Source organism: Trichoderma atroviride, chromosome 2 (genome assembly GCF_020647795.1).
Source record: "Trichoderma atroviride chromosome 2, complete sequence".
Lineage (NCBI taxonomy): Eukaryota > Fungi > Ascomycota > Sordariomycetes > Hypocreales > Hypocreaceae > Trichoderma > Trichoderma atroviride.
In genome coordinates this window covers 5,302,436-5,322,695 of record NC_089401.1, presented here as the reverse complement: position 1 = coordinate 5,322,695, position 20,260 = coordinate 5,302,436, and the positions used below count along the sequence as shown (strand labels likewise).

Sequence of the window (20,260 nt, the reverse complement as noted above, 5' to 3'; positions counted from 1 at the left end):
TACCCCGAACTATGGAGTAGTGCTAGTATCATGCACTCGATAAGTACAAATCTAGCGATAGCACTCTATATTGTAATTGAACTACCTTGGTAGTCGTAGATGGGAGCTGCATTAGGTAGGGCATGGTAGAGCGAGGATTCCCAGAACGGTAACTGGCGGTGATACCGAAACCCATAATTCCCCTCTCACAGCTCTCTATTCGAACGTTGAAAATCCTCCTCGGCCAACCGCCTTGACCGACAGACAGTCACAAGGTAAAGCTAGTGGCCCTCAATCAGCGGAGGATGGAGATCCGGGCGGCTCCAAGCAGCTTAGCCTATACGTGATTGTCCGAAACATGAAGCCGGTGCCGTCAGCGGGCCGAGAGACGGGCAACTAAGTGAAGGGTGGTGGATTCAAAGTGAAGGGGTTTGGAGGTAAACGGATGCACACTCTATTGGACATGTATAAGTGTAAACAATTGCAGGTTGATATATACATGTAAGTGCATGAAGCTGTCACGTTACACACAGTGGGAGTGACACATCTTGGGTAGCAGATCTGCAGGTAGCAAGAGAATCAACAGGCAGCAGCAGCAGCAGCAGTAGGGAGGAGAGCATTGGAAGTGGACAGATGTGTCTTGCGTTCTCGGCAGAAGACCAAGTCACTTGGTTCAATGCTCGGAAGAAAAGAGCATGGTTTCATTCGAGTTGAAGCCGACGGCTAGATTCAGCCGAGAGAACACGTGGAGACGGAGGCAGTGGAACGTAAACGCAGCTACATGTACATCCAAGGCAGGTAATATAATAAACAGCAATACTGCTGGCGCGGAACATGGCAATCTATCGACCAGCATTACTCTCCGAAATTGTGCATCTGCACTAGCAAACGGTCTGCATAGGCAGATATGGCTGGCTTGCGGGTACTGCTAAAAGGACCCTTGCATGGGATTCAGGCACCAGACGGCGTATAAGCAAGCGGTGCAACTCCAAGCCAGCATTCACTCACGGTACGAAACGCCATTCAAGATATCAAAACACCATAGATGAATTTAGATAACGCACAGAGAGAAAAGAGTATTACATGTACAGACCATGTCTGTTTTATGCACCTACTAACATGTAGACAGGACATGACCAACCCAGAAAAAGAAACCTCCATTTACACGCATGCATCCTCAATACCCGGCAAGCCACCAACCTGCGTCTCCGTCTCCATCGTCGCATCGTCGCCGTCAAGCATCATGCTCTCTAAGCTTCCTCTTGCCAAGATGCGTCAACGCAGCATCGCCCTCGGCCGATTCTCCGCCGCCATTCTCCGAAAACTCGACAATGTCCCATTCGATGCTCGTCTGCCCGTCGCGCGACCTCCTAGTGCCGTAGCTCCGGCGCATGTTTCCTAGCCGAGAACCCTCGATTAAGCCGTCGAACCAGGGAACGCCAAACGACTGCTGAAGAGCTGTCCTTTTCGTCGGTGTCGCCGCCGGCGCAGCCTCGCCCCCGGACGGCGCATCTTCGTCGCCGTCCTGGGGGATCAGGCCAATGTCCTCCAGGTCTCGAATGTCTTCCCGCAGCAGACTGCCGAGCGTGAGGTTGATGAACTCGGCCTCGCTCCGGGGCTCCTCGGACCAATACGATAATGGGGTGCCGCAGAAGCCACAAAAGTGCCGCTTGGAATAGTCCTGGCTTGGGTGTGTGTAGACCCTGCGGATCATGGAATGCTTCTCATCCGGGAAGAAGGCGTATGTGGTGCTGTGATACCATGCGAGCGGGACTCGAATATAGGCCGCCAGGGGTGTCGCGAGAGGGATCTCTGTTTGCGCCAAGAGTCGTTAGCAAAGCCGTTGGCTGGGGGCCAAAGACATCAAAACAAACAAAACAACAGCCCAACGAAAAACACCAATTGCCAAGGCAAATGATGCAATCCATGAGCCCATGCAATTGCCTTTATTTCGCTCACGACTACTCCATAGAGGGACTGGATATTCACTTACGATGCTGGGGCTCAGTGTTGAACAGCACCTGGGCCTCTTTGACTCTATCCTCGGGAATGGCGATGATGTAACGATTTCGGCCGCATTGGCACCCGCCCCGCAGTGGCCGCGACCCGCTCATGATGCCTGCAGCAGTAGAAGACGCTTAAGAGGAAGAAGAAACGGACACTACAAGCACGTATTAAAGGCTGGTGCAGAGAGCAGAAAATGAGGCAGGGTGAAGCTAATTGAGAGGGATTGGCGGCGTCGTCGATCGCGAAATGGGTTGCAGAAAGGTAAATAAATATGGAAACAAAACAACACAAGGCTGACCTAAGGACAAAAAGAGGGTGCGTGGATGGATGACGGAAGTCTGGTGCGATCTGGAGGACCTCCAGGCGGTGCAGTGCGCTAAAAGCTTGGGGTGGCGCCTGGATGGTGCTGGATCGTTCCACTAAGGTCGTCGCGCCGTGCTGTAACTTTCTAGAAACTGGGGGCGGGTCTGTTCCCCCACCATTGACGATTGAGCATCTTGGCAGTGGGAGCTGTTTGACAGGGATTTTGTGTTTATACACTATACTAACAAGCAACCAGAGCAGTCAGTGATGGAGACTTTTGCTCGTTAAAAGCACTGTATCCATGGCAATGCAGCCCATTGTAGTGAGAAGCTGCAAGTTGACGCAATTACTGCATGTAGTTTGGGCAATCTTAGAGCTAAGAGCTGAAAGCGCCTATGGGTAGTAGTCCATGGTTGCTGATCAAGACGGGCATGAGCTTTCACGTACCTGCATCCATGTCTATGCCTCCAATGTTACCTCTTAACTGATAAATTTCTACCTCTTTTTCTTTTTGCTGCGCCCAAACACACGCACATAAAGAAATCTGTAGCACGGAAATTGTGCCGTCCACCGAAGCCGAGTTTAGAACGACGGAGAACCAACAGCATGCCGCAAATAGCACTAACCCCGAGGTCGTTCGTCGCTCGCTTCATCATCCTCCTTTGAGCATTCTTCCTCCACAATGCCGCCCCCGTTTTAAAGTCATAATCATACAAGCCACATCAATCTTTCTTCCCTCTGAGATTCGATGGAACATACAGAGCCGAATCAAACGCCGCAGCCACTGGCCCGGGCCACCGCTCCGAGACAGATGGGCTTCCAAGCTTGCAGAACTGACAATGTAACCCTAATGGCGCAAGCCCTCTCGCTGGCAGCCAGGGGAGAAACACGCGACACCGTTCAAGACGTCCTCCAAGCCTGCCTCAGAAGCTCTCTCCGGAGAAAGGCAGTCAAAGTCCAGGCTTACCTGCTCGACAATGGTGCAGACGTCAGTGACGTGTACTCCGGGTCGCTCTTCAATGACGAAGATGCACTCGCCAAGCCTTCACTCGAGGCGATTGAGATGCTCATCGCTCACGGCTGGGATATTGATTCCCGGCCATCTCGTATAGCCTGGCCATTGCTGTGGTCCGTGGTACGGTATCACGATCTTGTTGAGTGGTGCCTCGATCACGGAGCCAGCGTATATCTGCCTGGCGACACTCCACCACGAGATGCCAGGGGCGTAGGCCAAGTCCCACGCATAACTCTGCTTGAGGCTGCTGCGAAGAGTGGTTCGGTCCCGACATTCAAGCTACTGCGAGAGAAGGGCGCACCTTTCCACGTAGGCGTGCTACATTTTGCCGTTGAACACGCTACTTACCTCGCACCACCTTACAATGGCTCTGCCGACCCCTCTACCAGCAATGTCTGGTTCAATGAGCGCATGGACATGGTACGATACCTTGTAGATGAGGTTGGGATCGACGTGAAGACGGAATGGTGGTGGCCAGGTCTAATCGGCGCTACGCCATTAGACAGGGTGGCTTATCACAGCGGCGACAGCAAGGATGTGAGAGAGTTGGTCTGGTTCTTGCTGGATCGCGGTGCCGACCTAAACCATGCGTCGTTTTGTCAAGATGATCATTTTGGTGATATTTCATATCTCAGTCCACTTGAGATGGCTCAAACGAGACCCAGGAAGCGCTTTCTAGAGGCTGTTCAAGAGTGGCAGGAACGACAAGAGAAACCTGCATCACATGGGTCGGGCGTTGCAGTCGGCGTAGGCAAGTAGTTCAAGTTGCAGTCAGAGAGTGGCAGCTCACTCCTTTGCCCCAAACACTAGCGAACTGATGCCCGCAATGGTCAAGGCACCTTCAAGAACACTCGTGCCTATGGTGGTAGTCAAGGTTGTCGTCTTCGCAATGTACACCGTGCTTACAGCTGGCGAATAGTTCTTACTGCTGCCGCTGCTACCGCTCTTTACTGCTAGAGCTAGGCAAAGAGCCGGAGCCGGGAGATGAGCAGGCACCCCCATCTTGGCGCTTTTGGCTGACTGAAGACGATCCCGTTTGGCTATAATCAGGCTAGCAAGCGAGAACACATTGACATTAAACGTATATTGATGCAAGCTTGAAGACTATGCGATGACTTACTCCGGCAAGGCCCCAGCACAGGGTGGCCCGAAGAGTCATGTGTGTAGGTCGCAACAGAGGTGGTAGACCAAGAGACTCCTGTTTGAGTATATAAAAATGCAAATGGTGAACTTGTATTGATAAATATCGATAAACCGACTTATAATAGGCACGATGATGCTGCTGCGGTACAGGTTGGGCCGGGGCTCCCCTCGGTGACGCTGCTAGGGGGCGAGGGCGCAACACTCGATGGTCCCATCTCAGACTCTTCATTGCCGTTGAAAGCGGAGATTGCAAACGCGTAGTTCCATACTCCGGGAAAGAGGAAGTACTCGTCGTTGCAGGTAGACTCTGTTACGTTGGCGATTACTTTCCATTCGCTGCCCGCTTGGTTGATATTCTTTGACCAGACGTGATATCCTCCGGCCAGGCTCGAGCCCTCCCAGGTGATGCTAAATGAAGAAACGGTGGATATTAGCAATCTGCTTTGATATTCCAAGCCTGTCATGTCTGTACTCACTGTACGGTGGTAGGGTCATTGGAATGGACCGACGGGGCACCAGGCACAGCAGGAGTACCGGCTCCGGGAACAGCATTCTGGGCGATAAAAGGCAATCCCTGTCCATTCTTGTTCCAAGTCACCGGGGCGATGAGATAGTTGGTTCCTGGATTGAGTCCTTCAATGACCGCTGGCGACGATTTGAATGCAGCTCCGGAAATAGCTTGGCAATCCGTGGGGCTCCAGTCCCAATAGAGCACATTGTATTCAACAATGCTGTCTGTATAATCACCAGTCGGAGGGTCCCACGTTACTGTAAAGCCAGTTTCTGTGGGCGTGACTACGACATTCTCAGGCGGAGGCGCGAGCTGTGGTTGAGCAACTGCTGACAATGTTCCAGTATAGGCTCCCTTTCTCGTGTCACCGGCACTTGCTCGGACAGACACGCCATATGTCCATCCGGCGAGCGGCCATTGGCAATCCCACCTGTTGTACGATGTCGTTGTTGGTGAATAGGTGTTTGCGCCTTCATTGATAGAGACTACAACGTCGTAACTGTAAGCTCCATACACTGTAGGGGGGCTAGTACGTCAGCTGCAGTTGTCGTAATACATGGCTTGGTGAGGTTCTTGCCTTCATCCCAGGTTGCAGACACGCCTTGAGGGCTGGTGAAGACCTGGAAATTTGACGGAACTGGAAGATCTCTGGCGAGACTTGGATCATTTGCATCAGGTATAGCGAGAGGCACATGTCCTATGCCAAAGTCCTTGAGCAGGGTTTGTGCAAAAGCTTGGGCTATCAAATATTCGCCCCAAGCATTTGGGTGCAGGCCATCATAACCTGTAGTATATACATGAAGAACATTAGCAAAGCAAAGCTAGGTATACTTGTGCCGTTTATAGCAGTCGACACTATTGTTTCGCCCCAGAGATATAGATCTAAAAACGCACCTGCTGGGCAGCCACTGGGCTGACAGTCGTAATTCTGTTGAAGCTCGACAAGGTGTATCGGCGACTGCTTAGTCGACCATTGAGAGATGGCAGCGGGCAACAACTCGTTATATGTGTTGGTATTGTCAACTAGGTCCTGTCTTCCGCCGATGAAGCTCCGTTGCGGCACATTCGCAATGGCGAATTGAAGATTGGGATTCACGGCCCGCGCATTGGAGACCAAACTGCCGATGGTATCAATTGTTCCTGCACCGTCGCTATAGAACCAGGCCATGTCATTGAACCCGAGCATCAGCAGCATCATGTCTGCAGGGGTTTGCTGCAATACGCCCCCAATAAGACCGTCGTCAACAGCCGCCGGGCGACCCCAAACGGCAAAATGGTTGCTATTGTCTAGAAAGTCAGCATCTACGTCCTTGGCATAACCTCCATCTGTGCCAGGCTGAGTCGTTTGCGCGGTAGCTCCGTAGAGCGGTGGTGGTGATGGCGGAGAAGCAGGGTCAGGCGGTACCGTCCCTGAGTACGGGCCAACGAATTCAACGGCAATTTGATTCTCTTGAAACCACTCCCAGAGTCTATATCTCCAGGTGTAGTCGCCTTGTTGGCCCTGTGTCATAGAGTCACCAACGACTAACAGTCTAAGAGCGCTTGTTCGAGCGGCTAATGAGTCTCCAGTTGATGATACATTGTTCCGGGATCTCAAGTCGGATATCATGCTTTCGGCCAATGGAGGTTTAATACCTGCTTGGATCACAGGCAAGGCCGGAGCCAGCTTATCGACAGCTTGATAGGCAGGCAGCGCCGTGATGTTCTTTGGAATCGGAATGGCTGGGATAGTCGCAAGCTGATCTAGCTGCCATTGTACAGAGGATGCCAGTTGGACTGCAGACGAGAATTCAATGGTTTTAGTTGCATTAATGACGACAGGATTGGAGGTAGTAGCTACAGCTGTAGCCCATAAGAGAGAAGTACAAAAAGTGAGGTAGAAGATGGCCGCAGTCTTTGCGCAAAGACAATGCTGCGAAAACATCTTCGAGTCTTCGATGAGTGCAAGTATAATGTATCAGCCATCTCGTTCCAAACCTCAAGAGGCACGCTTTCTTTTAAGGGTTCCTTGATACTCCTCAATGCATTCATCTAATGCTACCAGCTAGAGGCATATCACCATAACTCCGAGGATTCCCGTCGCAATCTCAGTAGATCTTAATTCCTCATTTTTGGGCGCAACGGATCAATAATCACTCGATGCCTCAGAAACCAGTGGAAAGGACTGAGTCACAGGCCGAGCAACCAGACACAACCAACAACACTTTGCACGCAGATTTTGATAAAAAGTCTTCATCGTTGTGCATCAAGGATCAATATTAATTTATACCTTCCTACTTGGGATACGCCTAACCCTTTAAAAACCAATAGACAGAATTTCAAGTCAAAGACCCAACAACAAAAGACAACCAACAACACAACTGATAGAGCTCTTGGCCAATCATTAGCTCAGATATCTTCTTAGTACAAATAGCGGATCCGCGGAAATTTTGCTTTTATGGATAGCACGGCGCAGAAACCGGTGATTTCCTCAATAGGTATATACCGAATTTCTCATACTATTTCATCACGATACTCCCAGTCATCTATTATCTTTACCAATATTACCGTTACATCGCCCCAGCGCCAAGCCCGTAAATAAATTTCCTCAAATCGGACTTACACAATGACGCCTTGCACGATTCGCGCTCTCTACTCCGCTATCATTTTTTTTAACACTGCCAACTCCTAGCATATTGTTTCTGTCCACACGATCCGTTTGAACAAAGTACACTCTTTATTAGGCAGCAGCCAAGATGAACGCCGGATCTTCATTTTTATAAGGCATAGGCTTCATGTGTCTTCAGTACCTTGCCAAACACGTGGCAGGAGAATCCATGTAACTTGCCTACTTGCCTAGGCAACTTCAATCACATCAGGCGATTTCTAGTGATCCTGCTGACCTTGTATAAACCGGCTGACTTCGATTGAACTAGTGCACATTTGTGGCTCTTCCTGGGATTCATATGCGTGTATATAGTAAAGCTCGTTAATTGTCATTCTCACACCAATAGACCATCTCTGTGGCGCTGATGCCTCGTGTGGGGAATTTAAGTCATCCGCGTCAGTGGTATGCTTACATGCAGAGAGATCAACGGATTCGCACAGACGCTTGAGCCTTTGTAAGTGCCCGCCAGGGGAACGAACGATTCAATTATCATCTGAGAACAGGCAGACAGTCAAACAAATTGCCTCTGTCTCAGTCAATGATGCATCTGATTTGTCTTCTCACTCTACCGCATGATTGAAAGATAAAACCCCCGCTCCGTTTCTCTTGCAGCTAATCATCTTCTTTAATGAAGAAATGGCAATCTATCGTCCTGACCATCGGGTTCCTATTTCTCTCCGAACTGATTATAGACAATACTGGCTCTAACTCTGCAGCTTTTTTGGATAAAAAGCGTAATACAGTCTTGGGTCTCATCCTACTGAGAAGCTAGCTTGTTTGATACCTGGTCATCATGCGATCGAATTACATCTTTCGACACTTTTACGTCTGTTGTAATCGTCGTCGTCGACTCAACATATTTTCGGTTCACTAAAAACCTCTGTTAGTCAAATGAGCTCAAAAGTCTTCAAGATGGACATACTGGGAGCGCGATGATACTGATCAACCCAAGTGACTTCAGTCTCTGTAGCGAGTGCAACTCGCTGGACAAAATTGGGATCTCGCAGAAACTCTCGCGCGACGTGAACTACATCAGCTTTTCCATTGCTCAGAATCTATTGTGTATAGTCAGTCAGTCATCAAGCACAGAAAACGGTAAAGCAGGGAACATCATACATCGCGAACAGTCTCGGCATCTCGAATCCAGCCAACAGCAGCTACAAATACGTTCGGCAGCCTGAGGTCCTTGACAGCCTTGGCGAATGGGACCTGGTATTGTTGACCAAGCTGAACTTGTTGTCTCCGATCGGTACCTCCGCTTGAAACATCAAAAAGATCCACGCCCTCTGCAGCGAGTATAGGGATGTATCGCAAAGTATCTTCCAACTCCCATCCTTCTCCCTTTGGCAGCCAGTCCACGGCTGAAATCTTCCAAAATACGGGCATTTTCTCTGGAATATTACGTCGTATAGCACGAATGACCTCCACGCCGATTCGGATGCGGTTCTCAAAGCTGCCACCCCACCGGTCTGTGCGTTTATTCGTCTACTCCAGTGTAAGCATTACTTCCAACAATAGGCTTGATGAATATGACTCGGAGTCTTACCGCAGGTGACGCGAATGAGTGCAACAAATATCCGTGAGCCCCATGAACAGCAATCACGTCAACACCAGCCTCAACAGCCCTGCGAGCGGCCTGGCCGTAAGCTTCGATAGTCTCAAGGATCTCATACTCCGACATCTCTCCAGGGGTTGCGTAGTTCTCATTCCAGGGCTCGGCAGTAGGGCCCTGAACTTGGTTGGCATACCCATCGAACTCGTCAGGAACGAGACGGAGACCCAGCCATGGTGGAGTGACGCTGCCTTTGCGGCCGGCGTGCTGGAGCTGGATTGCAACGTTTTGAGATTGCGAGTGGATGAGGTCGACGATTCTCTTTAGAGGCGCAATATGGGCGTCAGACCAGATGCCGGCATCTTGCGGTGTGTTGCGGCCCTGAATCATGAATTAATACAAGCTTATCGATCAATAGAGAGCGATCCTACTCTGGCCGTCACTGCGGTTGCTTCCAAATGGATCAAGGCACACCCTCTCATGGCCCACTGCCCATAGTGGGCCACGTGAAAGTCACTAAACATGCCATCTTGGCAACTATACATGCACATCGGGGCAACCCAGATGCGGTTCTGGAACGTGTTGCCCCGGATAGTGATCGGTTGAAAGGCAGGGGTGATGGAATCTGCGGTGACGCCGTTCTTGGGATCAAGAATCGCAGTGCCGACTGGGACTCTCTGCTTTGGCGTGAAGAAAGGGAGACCAGCCACCACCTCGCTGCGAAAGTCTGAGTATTGATATTCCGGGATGTCACCCATGGTGAATATTTATAAATGAGAATAGTAGAGTTGAATTGATGCTGTATTCGACTGGAACTGGAGCTCAATGAGAATTCGCAGAGACGGATTTTAATGTTTTTTTCCAGAGCGCGTCCAGAGGCAGTATCAGTAGGGCTTACATATCGAAATTCTAAAGTTAATTCGCCTCCAATTCGATTTCCGAATTACTAACATCATCACAATTAAAAGTTGGGGCGGCGTACGACTTAGAAACTTCATATCACAACCCTCGTTATTTCCTACCCTATTGCGTTTCCCTTTCCGGTAATTTCCCTTTTCGGATTTTTTCCCCCAACTTCCCCTTTCTGTTACTCCAACTCCCCCATTCTACTACTCCAAATGCCACCTACCCCGCCGCCACCATCCACTACCCCATCAGCAGCATCATCGTCTAGGGGATGCAGGCCAGGGGAGGAAAGATGAGTGATGTAATTGGTAATACAGAATGAATTGTGCCCATGGAGGCATATTCACGGAGATCCGTATTGAGCCCCAAAAGCCACTGAAAATCACTCTTCGCCGCACTAAGAATCACCTACATCATCAGCATCTTTATTCCCAAGTCTTTCCAGGAATTTCTTTTTAGCGTCATCTCAGTTCGCAATCATGGCGCAAGGACTCGCTCGCAAGTATGAAATCAATGCCGATATGGGCGAAGGGTTTGGACGGTGGAAGATGGTAAGTTCTTTGGCCCAGTCATGCATCTCCCACTAATGCGGACTTCCAGGGCCCTGATGAAGAGCTGATGCCTTTCATTGATGCCGCAAATATTGCTTGCGGGTTTCATGCCGGTGATCCTTCCATTATGCTCAAGACGATTCGTCTTTGCAAAAAGCACGGCGTTAGAGCCGGTGCTCACCCTGGATTACAGGACTTGTTCGGCTTCGGTCGGAGGAAGATGGAAATCGACGTCAACGACATGTATGCCATGGTTCTTTATCAAGTCGGCTCTCTCAAAGCCATGCTGGATGCCGAGGGCGTAGAGCTATCCCACATCAAGCCTCATGGAGAACTTTTCTTTTACATGCAAAGAGACAAGGGCATCATGAGAGCTGTATTGAAGGCATGTGCGATATTCAGAGTGCCCGTTTATGCCTCGCAAAATCCCGAACAAGAGGCAATGTGCAACGAGTTGGGCATTCCGTTCCAAGGAGAAATGTATGTCGACATAGACTACTCACCAGAAGGAAAACTTGTCCCTGTGGCACAATCTCAACAGGTTACGCCGGAACTCTGTTATGAACGGGCATTAGGAGCGACTATGACTGATAGTGGGAAGGATATCAACGGGGACAAGTTCAGCTTTGGCTTTGACGGCAAGCCCTTTAGCATCTGTCTTCACTCTGACGTGCCCACGGTCCTTCAGAACGCAAAGGTAGTACGCCAAGCAGTTGATGAAGCCAACCGGTCCAGATTTGCGTCGGAAATTAGCCAGGTTAACTATGCGCTATAGACAAATGGACAAGCAATTACTGCCCTAGACATTGGATATATAGAATATGTGTCAAGTACAGCATTCTCAAAAAATAAATTCTCAAAATGACCCCTTTTTCGCCCTGATTTGTATATAGAGCTTTCTTGACTTTGAATAACTGTAATCACGATTCCAATGCTGTGAGAAATTCCGGTCACCTAACCTAACCACAGGCCTGGGGTCTGATATTGGTCTGCAGACATATCAGGCCTCCCATGCGAAACGAGCCCCTGCTGATGAGTTTTCCTTTCACCGAGCTACGTGTAAGTCCTAGCCTCACTCATAGTTTCTCAAGCCTTATCTACTAGCTCTCAAGGGCACTGAAGTTTAGCTGGGGTCCGAGACTAGACAAATCCGAGGCCCCAGGGTTATCATGTGGGGTAGCGCCTTACGGCTTCAGGTCTTGTCCATAAGGGACCAACAAACACGCTATTGAAAGCTCGGGGTAGAAAGTCATGGCAACCATTGTTATCGTAAACCGCTTAATCTTTAGGATGCCGGAAGGGGATACAAAAAGCTGGTGAAACGTCCATTGTCGACACTAATACATAGCAACCCAGTCTTTTCTTCTTCATTACAAGGCATCTGGAGAAGACCTCCAGTCTAGGATGAGAATTAAACATCTTCAATTCTCTTAGTTTACTTTCAATTTCTTAATCTCTTGAATCATATCATTACCGCCAAACATACATTTCTCCATTGTATCTCACATCTGCGTCAAATTGGTCCAATGGCGTCCGAAATTCTCATTCCTGGGACTGTCCAGCTTGTTGATGTCCAAGGCATCTTCAATGTCAAGCATGGTCAGCAGTCTCAAGACATCGTCCTCGTCCCGCAGCCGACCAATGACCCTGATGACCCCCTTCGCTGGGTCGCCTCACGCAAGACCAGGAATATCATCTGTGCCATGGTATGGTGCTTTTTCGTCGCCGGTATGATTTCAGGGTTGTCTCCTGCATACATCTTGATTGAGAAAGACACTGGTATTTCAATTGCCGACTTGAGTACTGGCAATGGTATTCTCTTCCTCTTCTTGGGCTGGGGGACCATGATCACACAATGCCTTGCACTTCGCAATGGCCGGCGCCTTACACTTCTTGTGTCCATCATCATGACCACCCTTGTGTCTCTTTGGACTGCGTACGTCAAGTCAAGGGGGGAGTTCTTTGCCAACCGCATCCTCCTCGGTATTGCCGCCTCACCTCAGGAGACGCTTATCGAGGTCATCATCGGAGATCTTTTCTTCACCCACGACCGAGGCTTCTTCATGGGTGCCTATAGTTGGACCTTGTGGTGCGGTGCCTTCCTCACGCCAGTGGCCTCTGGCTATGTGGCGCAGGAGCTTGGATGGCGCTGGATTCAGTACATCCTGACGTTCATCGGCGCAGGTGTTACCGTTGTTACATTCTTCTTCTTCGAAGAAACAATGTTTTATCGTAATCATCTTGCCAGCAATGAGCGCTATACACCGGGAATCAGCCCAGTGAAAACCAACACTGGTGGAGATGTCGAAGCCATTACCCTGGACACATCGGACAAGAAGACCAATGAGAAGTCTCTAGATCGAGAAGATGACTATGCCTCGCAGTCTATCTCGCCTTCTGAGCCTTCCGCATTTGGTGAGCAAGAGAACACAAAGGCCTACCTGCAGAAGCTGAAGTTCTGGGGGTTCCGTGACCCTCGACAGCCCAGTACCTTTAGGCTTTTCTTCTTACCAATTCGGCTATTGTTCATGTTTCCTGGCATGTCCTTTGGCGGTCTGCTCGTAGGTGGAATTCTTGCCTGGTATAACGTCGTTGGCGGTTCCTTGGCTCTCATCCTTGGTAATGCGCCGTACAACTTCTCTGCAAACAACATTGGTCTGACATACCTTTCCTGCGTTGTTGGAGTCACCATTGGTTGCTTTCTCTCAGGATGGATGGCCGACACTCTCGCCCTCCGTCTTGCTCGTCGAAATGGTGGCGTTATGGAGCCCGAGCACCGACTCTGGACATGTCTTATTGCGCTTGTCATGCATCCCGCTGGCTGCCTTCTCTACGGAGTGGGTGCATCCTATCATATCCATTGGTTCGGAGTTGTTTTCGGCCTCTGTTTGATCTCCATTACTCTCCCAATGGGAGCCAACCTCGCATTCACATACATTCTTGATACGTATAAAGAAGTTGCAGGAGAAGGCCTAGTCTCGGCCATTCTGATTCGCAACATGATGGGTATGTTAATTGGCGCTGGACACTCGCTTTAATGATGATAGACTGACTTGACTAGGTTTTGCTTTTGGATATGCTGTTGTCCCCATGATCACCAATCTGTCGCTTCGTTATGCCTTTGTACTCATAACCATCTTGGGATTGGCAGTATGGTCCACGGCTATTGTGATGATTTTCGTGGGTAAATCCCTACGGCGTCGCACTGCACGATCGTATTGGAACCTTGTTGAGCGATATGGTGCAAAGGCTCATTAACCTCATCTTCAATGGACAAGTAACCGCCGTATGGCAGATTGATATGTCTGAGACGAAGATGGTGCGAGTGTTTAGTTTTTATAATTTGAATATTATCATTGCCATCCGTTGTGTTTATTCACTCCAAAGTCCAACTACAGTTGCCTCAGTCTTGCGTATGATAAGCGTGTGATGTTTTGGAGCATTGCTGTGAAGCAATCATACCTCTACGAGCCAGAAGAAAAAAACCATAGAACCAGCAGATGTGACAAGCTGCATGATCTAGCAAACCTTTCCTCTCTCCAGCCTCATTCCCTCATTGCCGATAGATAAGAATTACACGAACTAGGAGATGGACTAAGTTGGCTCTCGTTTCTACTAGTCTATCCCGTCCCGCCTGCCGAGGACTAGACTGACGATGGCGTATTTCCTATTCCGGATACCCCGTCTTATACCCCGCGCTGGGGTAAAAAATCTAACTGTAATAGGAACGATTAGCTTGTGACGCAGACCAGGTTTGGTTCCATCGGTTCTGAAGTAATGCAGTTCTAGGAAATCTGGACCTGATCCCTCAGGCTCATATATATCGAGAGGCCGCTTAGGTCCTGTCTCACCACTTATAATGCTACTTCGTGTTAATTTGATTACGCGTATTTGTCCCCCATCGCCGGTAATATGGGCTCCGTCGACTTAACTTCGCTGAGCAACATTCGCAAGGTCTTGGTAGCCAATAGAGGCGAGATTGCCGTCCGTTGCATCAAGGCCTGCCGCGAGTTGGGAGTCAGCAGCGTCGCTATCATAACAAATGCTGACGCAACTTCGTTACACGCCACGTTAGCAGACGAGGTTGTCTTGCTGCCAGGCGAGGACAGCACAGCCTACACGAACGGGTAAGTACAGCGCTGTCCGAAGTAAGTGTACTTTGCTAAGATTGTTTCAAAAGCGAGGCAATTCTGGACATTTGTAAACGGACAAATGCAGACGCCATCATCCCTGGATACGGCTTCCTGAGCGAAAATGTCGAGTTCGCAGAGGCCGTTTCTTCTGCCGGCATTATCTTCGTCGGGCCCTCCTCAGCATCTATCAATGCTATGGGGCTCAAGCACGAGGCCAGAGCTATTGCCCAAGCCGCAAATGTCCCAGTAATTCCAGGCACACAGCTCTTGGATTCCGCCGGGACAGCCGTGGCGGCTGCAAAGCGCTTGGGTTGTCCAGTCATGCTGAAAGCCACAGGTGGAGGTGGTGGGATGGGATTGCAGATCTGCTATAGTGAACAAGATGTTGAGAAAGCATTCGCCATGGTCGAGAGCCGCGCTACCACGCTTTTCAAGAACAGCGGAGTCTTCTTGGAAAAGTACTATCCGAATTCACGCCATATTGAGGTCCAAGTCGCCGGCAACGGAGAGATTGTGGTCGCCTTTGGAGAGCGGGAGTGTTCACTGCAGCGGCGACATCAGAAAGTAATTGAGGAGTGTCCCAGCCCCTTTGTGGAGCGTCACCCTGGTCTACGCGAAAAGATGCTTCAGGCAGCTGTCAACTATGCGTCACAGCTCAAGTATAAGAGCGTGGGCACGGTCGAGTTTCTGGTAGATGATGAGACAGCCGACTTCTTCTTCCTCGAGATGAACACGCGATTACAAGTTGAACATGGAATCACCGAGCTGTGTTATGGAGTTGATCTGGTACACCTCATGCTGCGACAAGCTGACTACGAACTCGGTGGTCGGATTGGAATTCCATCAGATGTCCTGAAAAGTCTCGGAAGACCCAAGCCACTAGGATCAGCAATCGAGGCACGAGTATATGCCGAAGTACCGCTTCGTGACTTTGCCCCTAGCCCTGGCGTCCTCCAACACGTACATTGGCCAGAGGGCGAGGGCGTACGAGTCGACACGTGGGTTCGAAGTGGCCAGAGGATCACGCCTCTCTATGATCCATTAATCGGAAAGGTCATGGCGTATAGTCCTGATGGTCGTGCCGCCGCCCAAAAAAAGATGCTTGCCGTACTGGCTGACACGGCTCTCCAGGGAACACAATCCAATTTGGAATACTGTTCGAGGATTCTTGAGTCTGACATGTTTGCGAGTGGCAATACATTGACCAATTCTTTGTCAACGTTCAAGTTTGATAGCTGTTCCTTGCAAGTAATCGACCCCGGTGTTTTCACTACAATCCAGGACTACCCCGGCCGTATTGCGGTGGGACATGGAGTCCCCCCCGGCGGTCCCATGGATGATGTCAGTGCTCGAATGGCAAACATTTTGGTTGGCAACGACTTTGGAGTCGAGCTATTGGAACTTACGTTATCTGGTCCAAAGCTGCTGTTCCATGAAGCAGCTGTCGTGGCAGTCTGTGGCGCGGAGCTGCCCGTTACCCTCGATGGCGCATCTCAGCCCATGTGGTCGAGGATTGTCATTAAGAAATCTCAAGTACTAGAGCTCGGCAAGGTGACTGGCAATGGCCTCCGAACATATCTTGCCGTCAAAGGCGGGTTTCCCCAGGTCCCCAAGTTTCTTGGCTCCAAATCCACAGCTCCGGAGCTCGGCTTTGGTGGCGTACAAGGACGAAAGCTCTTAATTCACGATATCCTCAATCTATCTCCACAATCCGGAACGTGGGCCACAGAAGCCACGCCTTTGTCTTTGCCACCAAATGTCATCCCCGATTTCACTGACAATGTGACTATTTGCTGCATTGACGGCCCGTACGCATCCGAAGACGTCCTGACCCCCGAGGGCTATGCGACATTGTACGAAGCCAACTGGACGGTCAGTCACAACAGCAGTCGAAGCGGTATCCGGTTGGAAGGACCGCGATTGAAGTGGGCTCGAGCATCCGGCGGTGACGGCGGATCGCATCCATCCAACGTGCTCGACTATGGTTATCCGAATGGCGGCGTCAACTTCACAGGCGATTTTCCCATCATCTTTGGGCCTGATCGTCCAGACTTGGGCGGTTTCGTATGTCCAACGACTGTCTGCTCCGGTGAGATGTGGAAGCTTGGCCAGGTAAAGCCTGGTAACACGATACGATTTCGTTCTGTCACTTACGACAATGCCCTTGACATTTCGAGGAGAAAGAATGCCTTTTTCCAAGCTCTTGCAGTGTTTTCGCAGAGAAACACAGGCCAGATATCTCCTCTTGTTATCGAGCTCACCAATGAAACCTCGTCTTCAATTTTACACCAGAAGCAATCCAAGGGGAACCATCCACGAGTAACATATCGCCAAGGAGGTGACACAAGCATCATTGTCGAATACGGCAACCAGGTGTCGGATCTGCGCAACACTGCTTGCACACAGTTTCTCGTCAAACAAGTGTCAGATGCAAATCTACCGAGCGTGCGCAGCGATCCCAACTTCGCCTCTGTCACTGTGCGCTTTGACCCGTTCCAGATGGACCGGTCCAAACTTCTCCAACAACTAATTCAGTTCGATGACCAAATGGGGCAGAATACGGGCGTCAAGATTCCCGTTCGAGAAGTGCGGCTCCCCGTTTGCCTCGACCACTCCTCATTGCAAGATTCTGCGCAACGGTACATGGACAACATCAGACCTTCGGCCGCCTACATGCCGGACAATGTCGAGTATATTCGCAAGAATAATGCACTCGAAACCCGCCAGCAAGTGTTTGATGCGCTTCTCAAGACACCATGGCTAGCAGTTGCCGTCGGCTTCTACGTTGGAACACCAATGTTGTTCCCGCTTGATCCTTGGCGCTCATTAACCTGCCAAAAGTACAATCCAAGTCGGGTTTATACACCCAGCGGCTCAGTTGGCCTTGGCGGCTCACTGGTGGCCATCTATCCCGTTGCTGCACCGGGAGGATACCAGCTAATGGGCCGTACGTTGGGTGGATGGGATGGGGCGGGAAATCGCCCTGGTTTCTCTGCTGAGCGGCCCTGGCTGTTCAACCATCTCGATTTGATCAAGTTCTACGAAGTCTCCGAGGAGGAGTACGACCAGATCGAGCGGGATTTTGAGACAGGCCGATATGTGTTTGACATTGAGCAAACGACGTTGGAGATGGACAAGTATATTGCCAAATTCGAAGCGGCTGCCAAGGATCCCGCGTATCAGGCCTGGAGGCAGCGTCAGGCTGAAGCAGCCAACGAGGTGGGAGAGCTTGAACGGAGTCTGTTTGAGGAGTGGACAGCGGCAAAGAGCGCGGCAAATGACGCGGCAGCTGCCGAGGGTGATGACGCTGATTCTGCCAATGTCGTTTCCATCGAGTCACCCATTAATGCCAATGTGTGGAAAGTGCTTGTGAAGCCGGGCGATGTGCTGGAAAAGGGCCAGACAGTGGCGGTACTCGAAGCAATGAAGATGGAAATCAGTCTGCTTGTCGATGAAGCTCAGGCTGGCGCTGTAGTAACAAAGATCAGACAACCGCCGGGAAGCGTAGTTAGCCCTGGGACCCCAGTTGTGGAGGGTCGGAGGCAAGATTGAGATGACTACATGCCTGTAGTAAAGAAGATGCTAAGAATTGAATCATATCAAGATATCTGAGTTAGATTGCTTAGAAAGGACAACCCGGGAAATTCCTTGTGATATGTCACCGAATTCACAGCCATCTTTGATAGATGTACTTGTAACATGCAGCACCGGCTAGTGGATGGTTCGCTCCAACCGGCTGAGGAACAGATAACACCCGTCACGTGCTTCGACCGGCCCGGTCTATCTATTCTCTAATCTCAGTGCTTTATCTTTAGCAGAGCGCTGAGTCTGCTACTTACATGTACTTGAATGATTCATTACGAATAAACTGTGTAATGCCGCTCTCATGACTCTCATTCTACACCGTCATATCCAGCCCGTATAGCTGTGGTTATATCTGATCGAATCCACTCCGACAGTTCATCTAGCCGGCCCCACCCATGTTGCATCATGAAAGGCCGCCCTCGGTTCCGTGTGGCTCTGTGCAAATACTGTAACAAGGAATTCAAGCGACAGGAGCACCTAGAGCGACATATTCGCACGCGTAGGTATCAGAAGCACGCAGCCACGTTGGGTTCGATGCTGAGTCCTGTCTAGACACTCGGGAGAGGCCGTTTGGTTGTGCTTGTGGCCGCACGTTTACAAGACTGTAAGCCATCGTCTTCCTTTTTGGAACGAACAATTGAGGTCTGACTATTTACCATCAGAGATCTCCTAAATCGCCATCGCCGAGTGTCTCAATGTTCAGGTCCGGCCGCAAACTTACCTCAAAACGCAGTTAGCAGAGGTCAAGAAGCCGATCCACCGCCTAAAATCATACATGAGACATGTCCAACAGAGCCCGCGGTAATCTCTCCCTCACTTTCCAACGACAGCCATGGGCGAATATCTCCCATTCCCTATAACCCTGATCCTGATGCTGGAGCACCGTTTGTATTTGAGCGCGTTAATCCCGAATTCATCATCCAGACACCTGCGACGCGGAATGCCATTGCAGAATCAACCAGCGCGATGAGCGACAGTGCATCCGCTGAGTATTCTCAGAAGCAGCTCATGGGGAAATTCTCAATACGCGACCTGAATCTTCCCAGCCAGGATGAACATTCAAGCTACCTTCCCCGTGATAGCGGTGCTGCGGCTCGTAGCGACGTCAATATGGATAGAACCATTGAGGCTGGTTCTGACTTTGTACCGCTCCAGCTTTTCGATATTGACTTCCTTGCCAATGAACCGGACATGATAAGCGGGTATCTCATGGATGTATTTCCACCGATGGACTACCAACAGCCAATGATTGAGGATACATCCGACAGTTACATTGGTGGTTTTAAACCTCTTCCCACAGCTCTAGGTTCCAGTACTTTTGAGATGTCGACTCTGGAAACGACGCCATCACAAATCAAGACTCCTACGTCTCAGTTGATGTCAAGTCAGGCAAACCAGGCACAAGATACAATCGGCCGGTCACTCGATGACATTGACGACATCGCTGCAACGAACCCATGGACGGTGTCAGCGGCAGCGTACAAAAAGCTTACTGCTGAAGTTGAAAAGCACATCGGCGTGTTACCGGAACCGTTCACACTTCCCAGCCGGCAAACATTATCGAGAAATGTTGCGAGTTGGATGCGGAGCTTTCATCCTCATCTGCCATTCATCCATATGCCAACAACTTGCTTGGAGTTCAAGGCGCCAATGCTGGTGTTGACTCTTGCCGCTACCGGGTCATTCTACGGGTTTGAGCACACGCACGGCTATGCCATGTACTTTATCGCAAAGTCTGTTATTACTCATGAACTCGAGAAACGTCGCCGAGCCTCTACTTTGCACTTGCTTCGGACTTTCCCACGCTACGCCGGGCTTCCCCCCTGGTTCCCCTGATGCAACCCGCGCGCAGTCTTGGGAGACGCCCCAACCCGCAACGTCCGGTCTCGTAGATATTGAATTACTGCAGTCCCTGTTAGTGCTTGTGC

General features: G+C 50.3%; 8 protein-coding genes across 8 annotated transcripts; 5 read left to right on the top strand and 3 right to left on the bottom strand.

Moving 5' to 3' along the window:
* Positions 1-1,017: 1,017 nt before the first annotated feature.
* On the bottom strand, positions 1,018-2,526 carry TrAtP1_004591 (uncharacterized protein). Its single transcript, XM_014084067.2, has 2 exons — positions 1,973-2,526; positions 1,018-1,791 (listed from the first exon to the last, which is right to left on the bottom strand). The coding sequence occupies exons 1-2, from the start codon at positions 2,091-2,093 to the stop codon at positions 1,214-1,216; spliced, it is 699 nt and encodes a 232-aa protein (XP_013939542.1). The 5' UTR covers positions 2,094-2,526; the 3' UTR covers positions 1,018-1,213.
* Positions 2,505-7,167, bottom strand: TrAtP1_004589 (uncharacterized protein). Its single transcript, XM_066112368.1, has 4 exons — positions 5,853-7,167; positions 5,536-5,742; positions 4,924-5,473; positions 2,505-4,855 (listed from the first exon to the last, which is right to left on the bottom strand). Exons 1-4 carry the CDS (start codon positions 6,880-6,882, stop codon positions 4,564-4,566), a joined length of 2,079 nt encoding a protein of 692 aa, XP_065968452.1. The 5' UTR covers positions 6,883-7,167; the 3' UTR covers positions 2,505-4,563.
* On the top strand, positions 3,038-4,063 carry TrAtP1_004590 (uncharacterized protein; the record flags this gene model as incomplete). Its single annotated transcript, XM_014084066.2, has 1 exon — positions 3,038-4,063. One exon carries the CDS (start codon positions 3,038-3,040, stop codon positions 4,061-4,063), a length of 1,026 nt encoding a protein of 341 aa, XP_013939541.2.
* Positions 7,168-8,362: 1,195 nt separating the features above from the next.
* On the bottom strand, positions 8,363-9,915 carry TrAtP1_004588 (uncharacterized protein; the record flags this gene model as incomplete). The annotated part of the gene is made up of 5 exons (XM_066112367.1): positions 8,363-8,475; positions 8,528-8,660; positions 8,722-9,090; positions 9,152-9,538; positions 9,589-9,915. The coding sequence occupies 5 exons, from the start codon at positions 9,913-9,915 to the stop codon at positions 8,363-8,365; spliced, it is 1,329 nt and encodes a 442-aa protein (XP_065968451.1).
* Positions 9,916-10,300: 385 nt separating this feature from the next.
* On the top strand, positions 10,301-11,491 carry TrAtP1_004587 (uncharacterized protein). Its single transcript, XM_014084064.2, has 2 exons — positions 10,301-10,614; positions 10,664-11,491. Exons 1-2 carry the CDS (start codon positions 10,543-10,545, stop codon positions 11,387-11,389), a joined length of 798 nt encoding a protein of 265 aa, XP_013939539.1. The 5' UTR covers positions 10,301-10,542; the 3' UTR covers positions 11,390-11,491.
* Positions 11,492-12,140: 649 nt separating this feature from the next.
* On the top strand, positions 12,141-13,872 carry TrAtP1_004586 (uncharacterized protein; the record flags this gene model as incomplete). The annotated part of the gene is made up of 2 exons (XM_066112366.1): positions 12,141-13,620; positions 13,676-13,872. The coding sequence occupies 2 exons, from the start codon at positions 12,141-12,143 to the stop codon at positions 13,870-13,872; spliced, it is 1,677 nt and encodes a 558-aa protein (XP_065968450.1).
* Positions 13,873-14,942: 1,070 nt separating this feature from the next.
* TrAtP1_004585 (uncharacterized protein) lies at positions 14,943-18,299 on the top strand (the record flags this gene model as incomplete). Its single annotated transcript, XM_014083502.2, has 1 exon — positions 14,943-18,299. One exon carries the CDS (start codon positions 14,943-14,945, stop codon positions 18,297-18,299), a length of 3,357 nt encoding a protein of 1,118 aa, XP_013938977.2.
* Positions 18,300-18,737: 438 nt separating this feature from the next.
* Positions 18,738-20,168, top strand: TrAtP1_004584 (uncharacterized protein; the record flags this gene model as incomplete). The annotated part of the gene is made up of 3 exons (XM_066112365.1): positions 18,738-18,831; positions 18,885-18,936; positions 18,995-20,168. 3 exons carry the CDS (start codon positions 18,738-18,740, stop codon positions 20,166-20,168), a joined length of 1,320 nt encoding a protein of 439 aa, XP_065968449.1.
* Between the last annotated feature and the right edge of the window lie 92 nt (positions 20,169-20,260).

Bases quoted from the DNA above. Each gene is read 5' to 3' on its own strand.
- TrAtP1_004591 (XM_014084067.2), bottom strand. From the start codon at position 2,093: ATGAGCGGGTCGCGGCCACTGCGGGGCGGGTGCCAATGCGGCCGAAAT. The intron at 1,792-1,972 runs GTAAGTGAATAT...TGGCGCAAACAG, and splicing joins CAACACTGAGCCCCAGCATC to AGATCCCTCTCGCGACACCC.
- TrAtP1_004589 (XM_066112368.1), bottom strand. From the start codon at position 6,882: ATGTTTTCGCAGCATTGTCTTTGCGCAAAGACTGCGGCCATCTTCTAC. The intron at 5,474-5,535 runs GCAAGAACCTCA...GCCCCCCTACAG, and splicing joins GTCTGCAACCTGGGATGAAG to TGTATGGAGCTTACAGTTAC. The intron at 4,856-4,923 runs GTGAGTACAGAC...TTCTTCATTTAG, and splicing joins AATGACCCTACCACCGTACA to CATCACCTGGGAGGGCTCGA.
- TrAtP1_004587 (XM_014084064.2), top strand. From the start codon at position 10,543: ATGGCGCAAGGACTCGCTCGCAAGTATGAAATCAATGCCGATATGGGC. The intron at 10,615-10,663 runs GTAAGTTCTTTG...GCGGACTTCCAG, and splicing joins GGTTTGGACGGTGGAAGATG to GGCCCTGATGAAGAGCTGAT.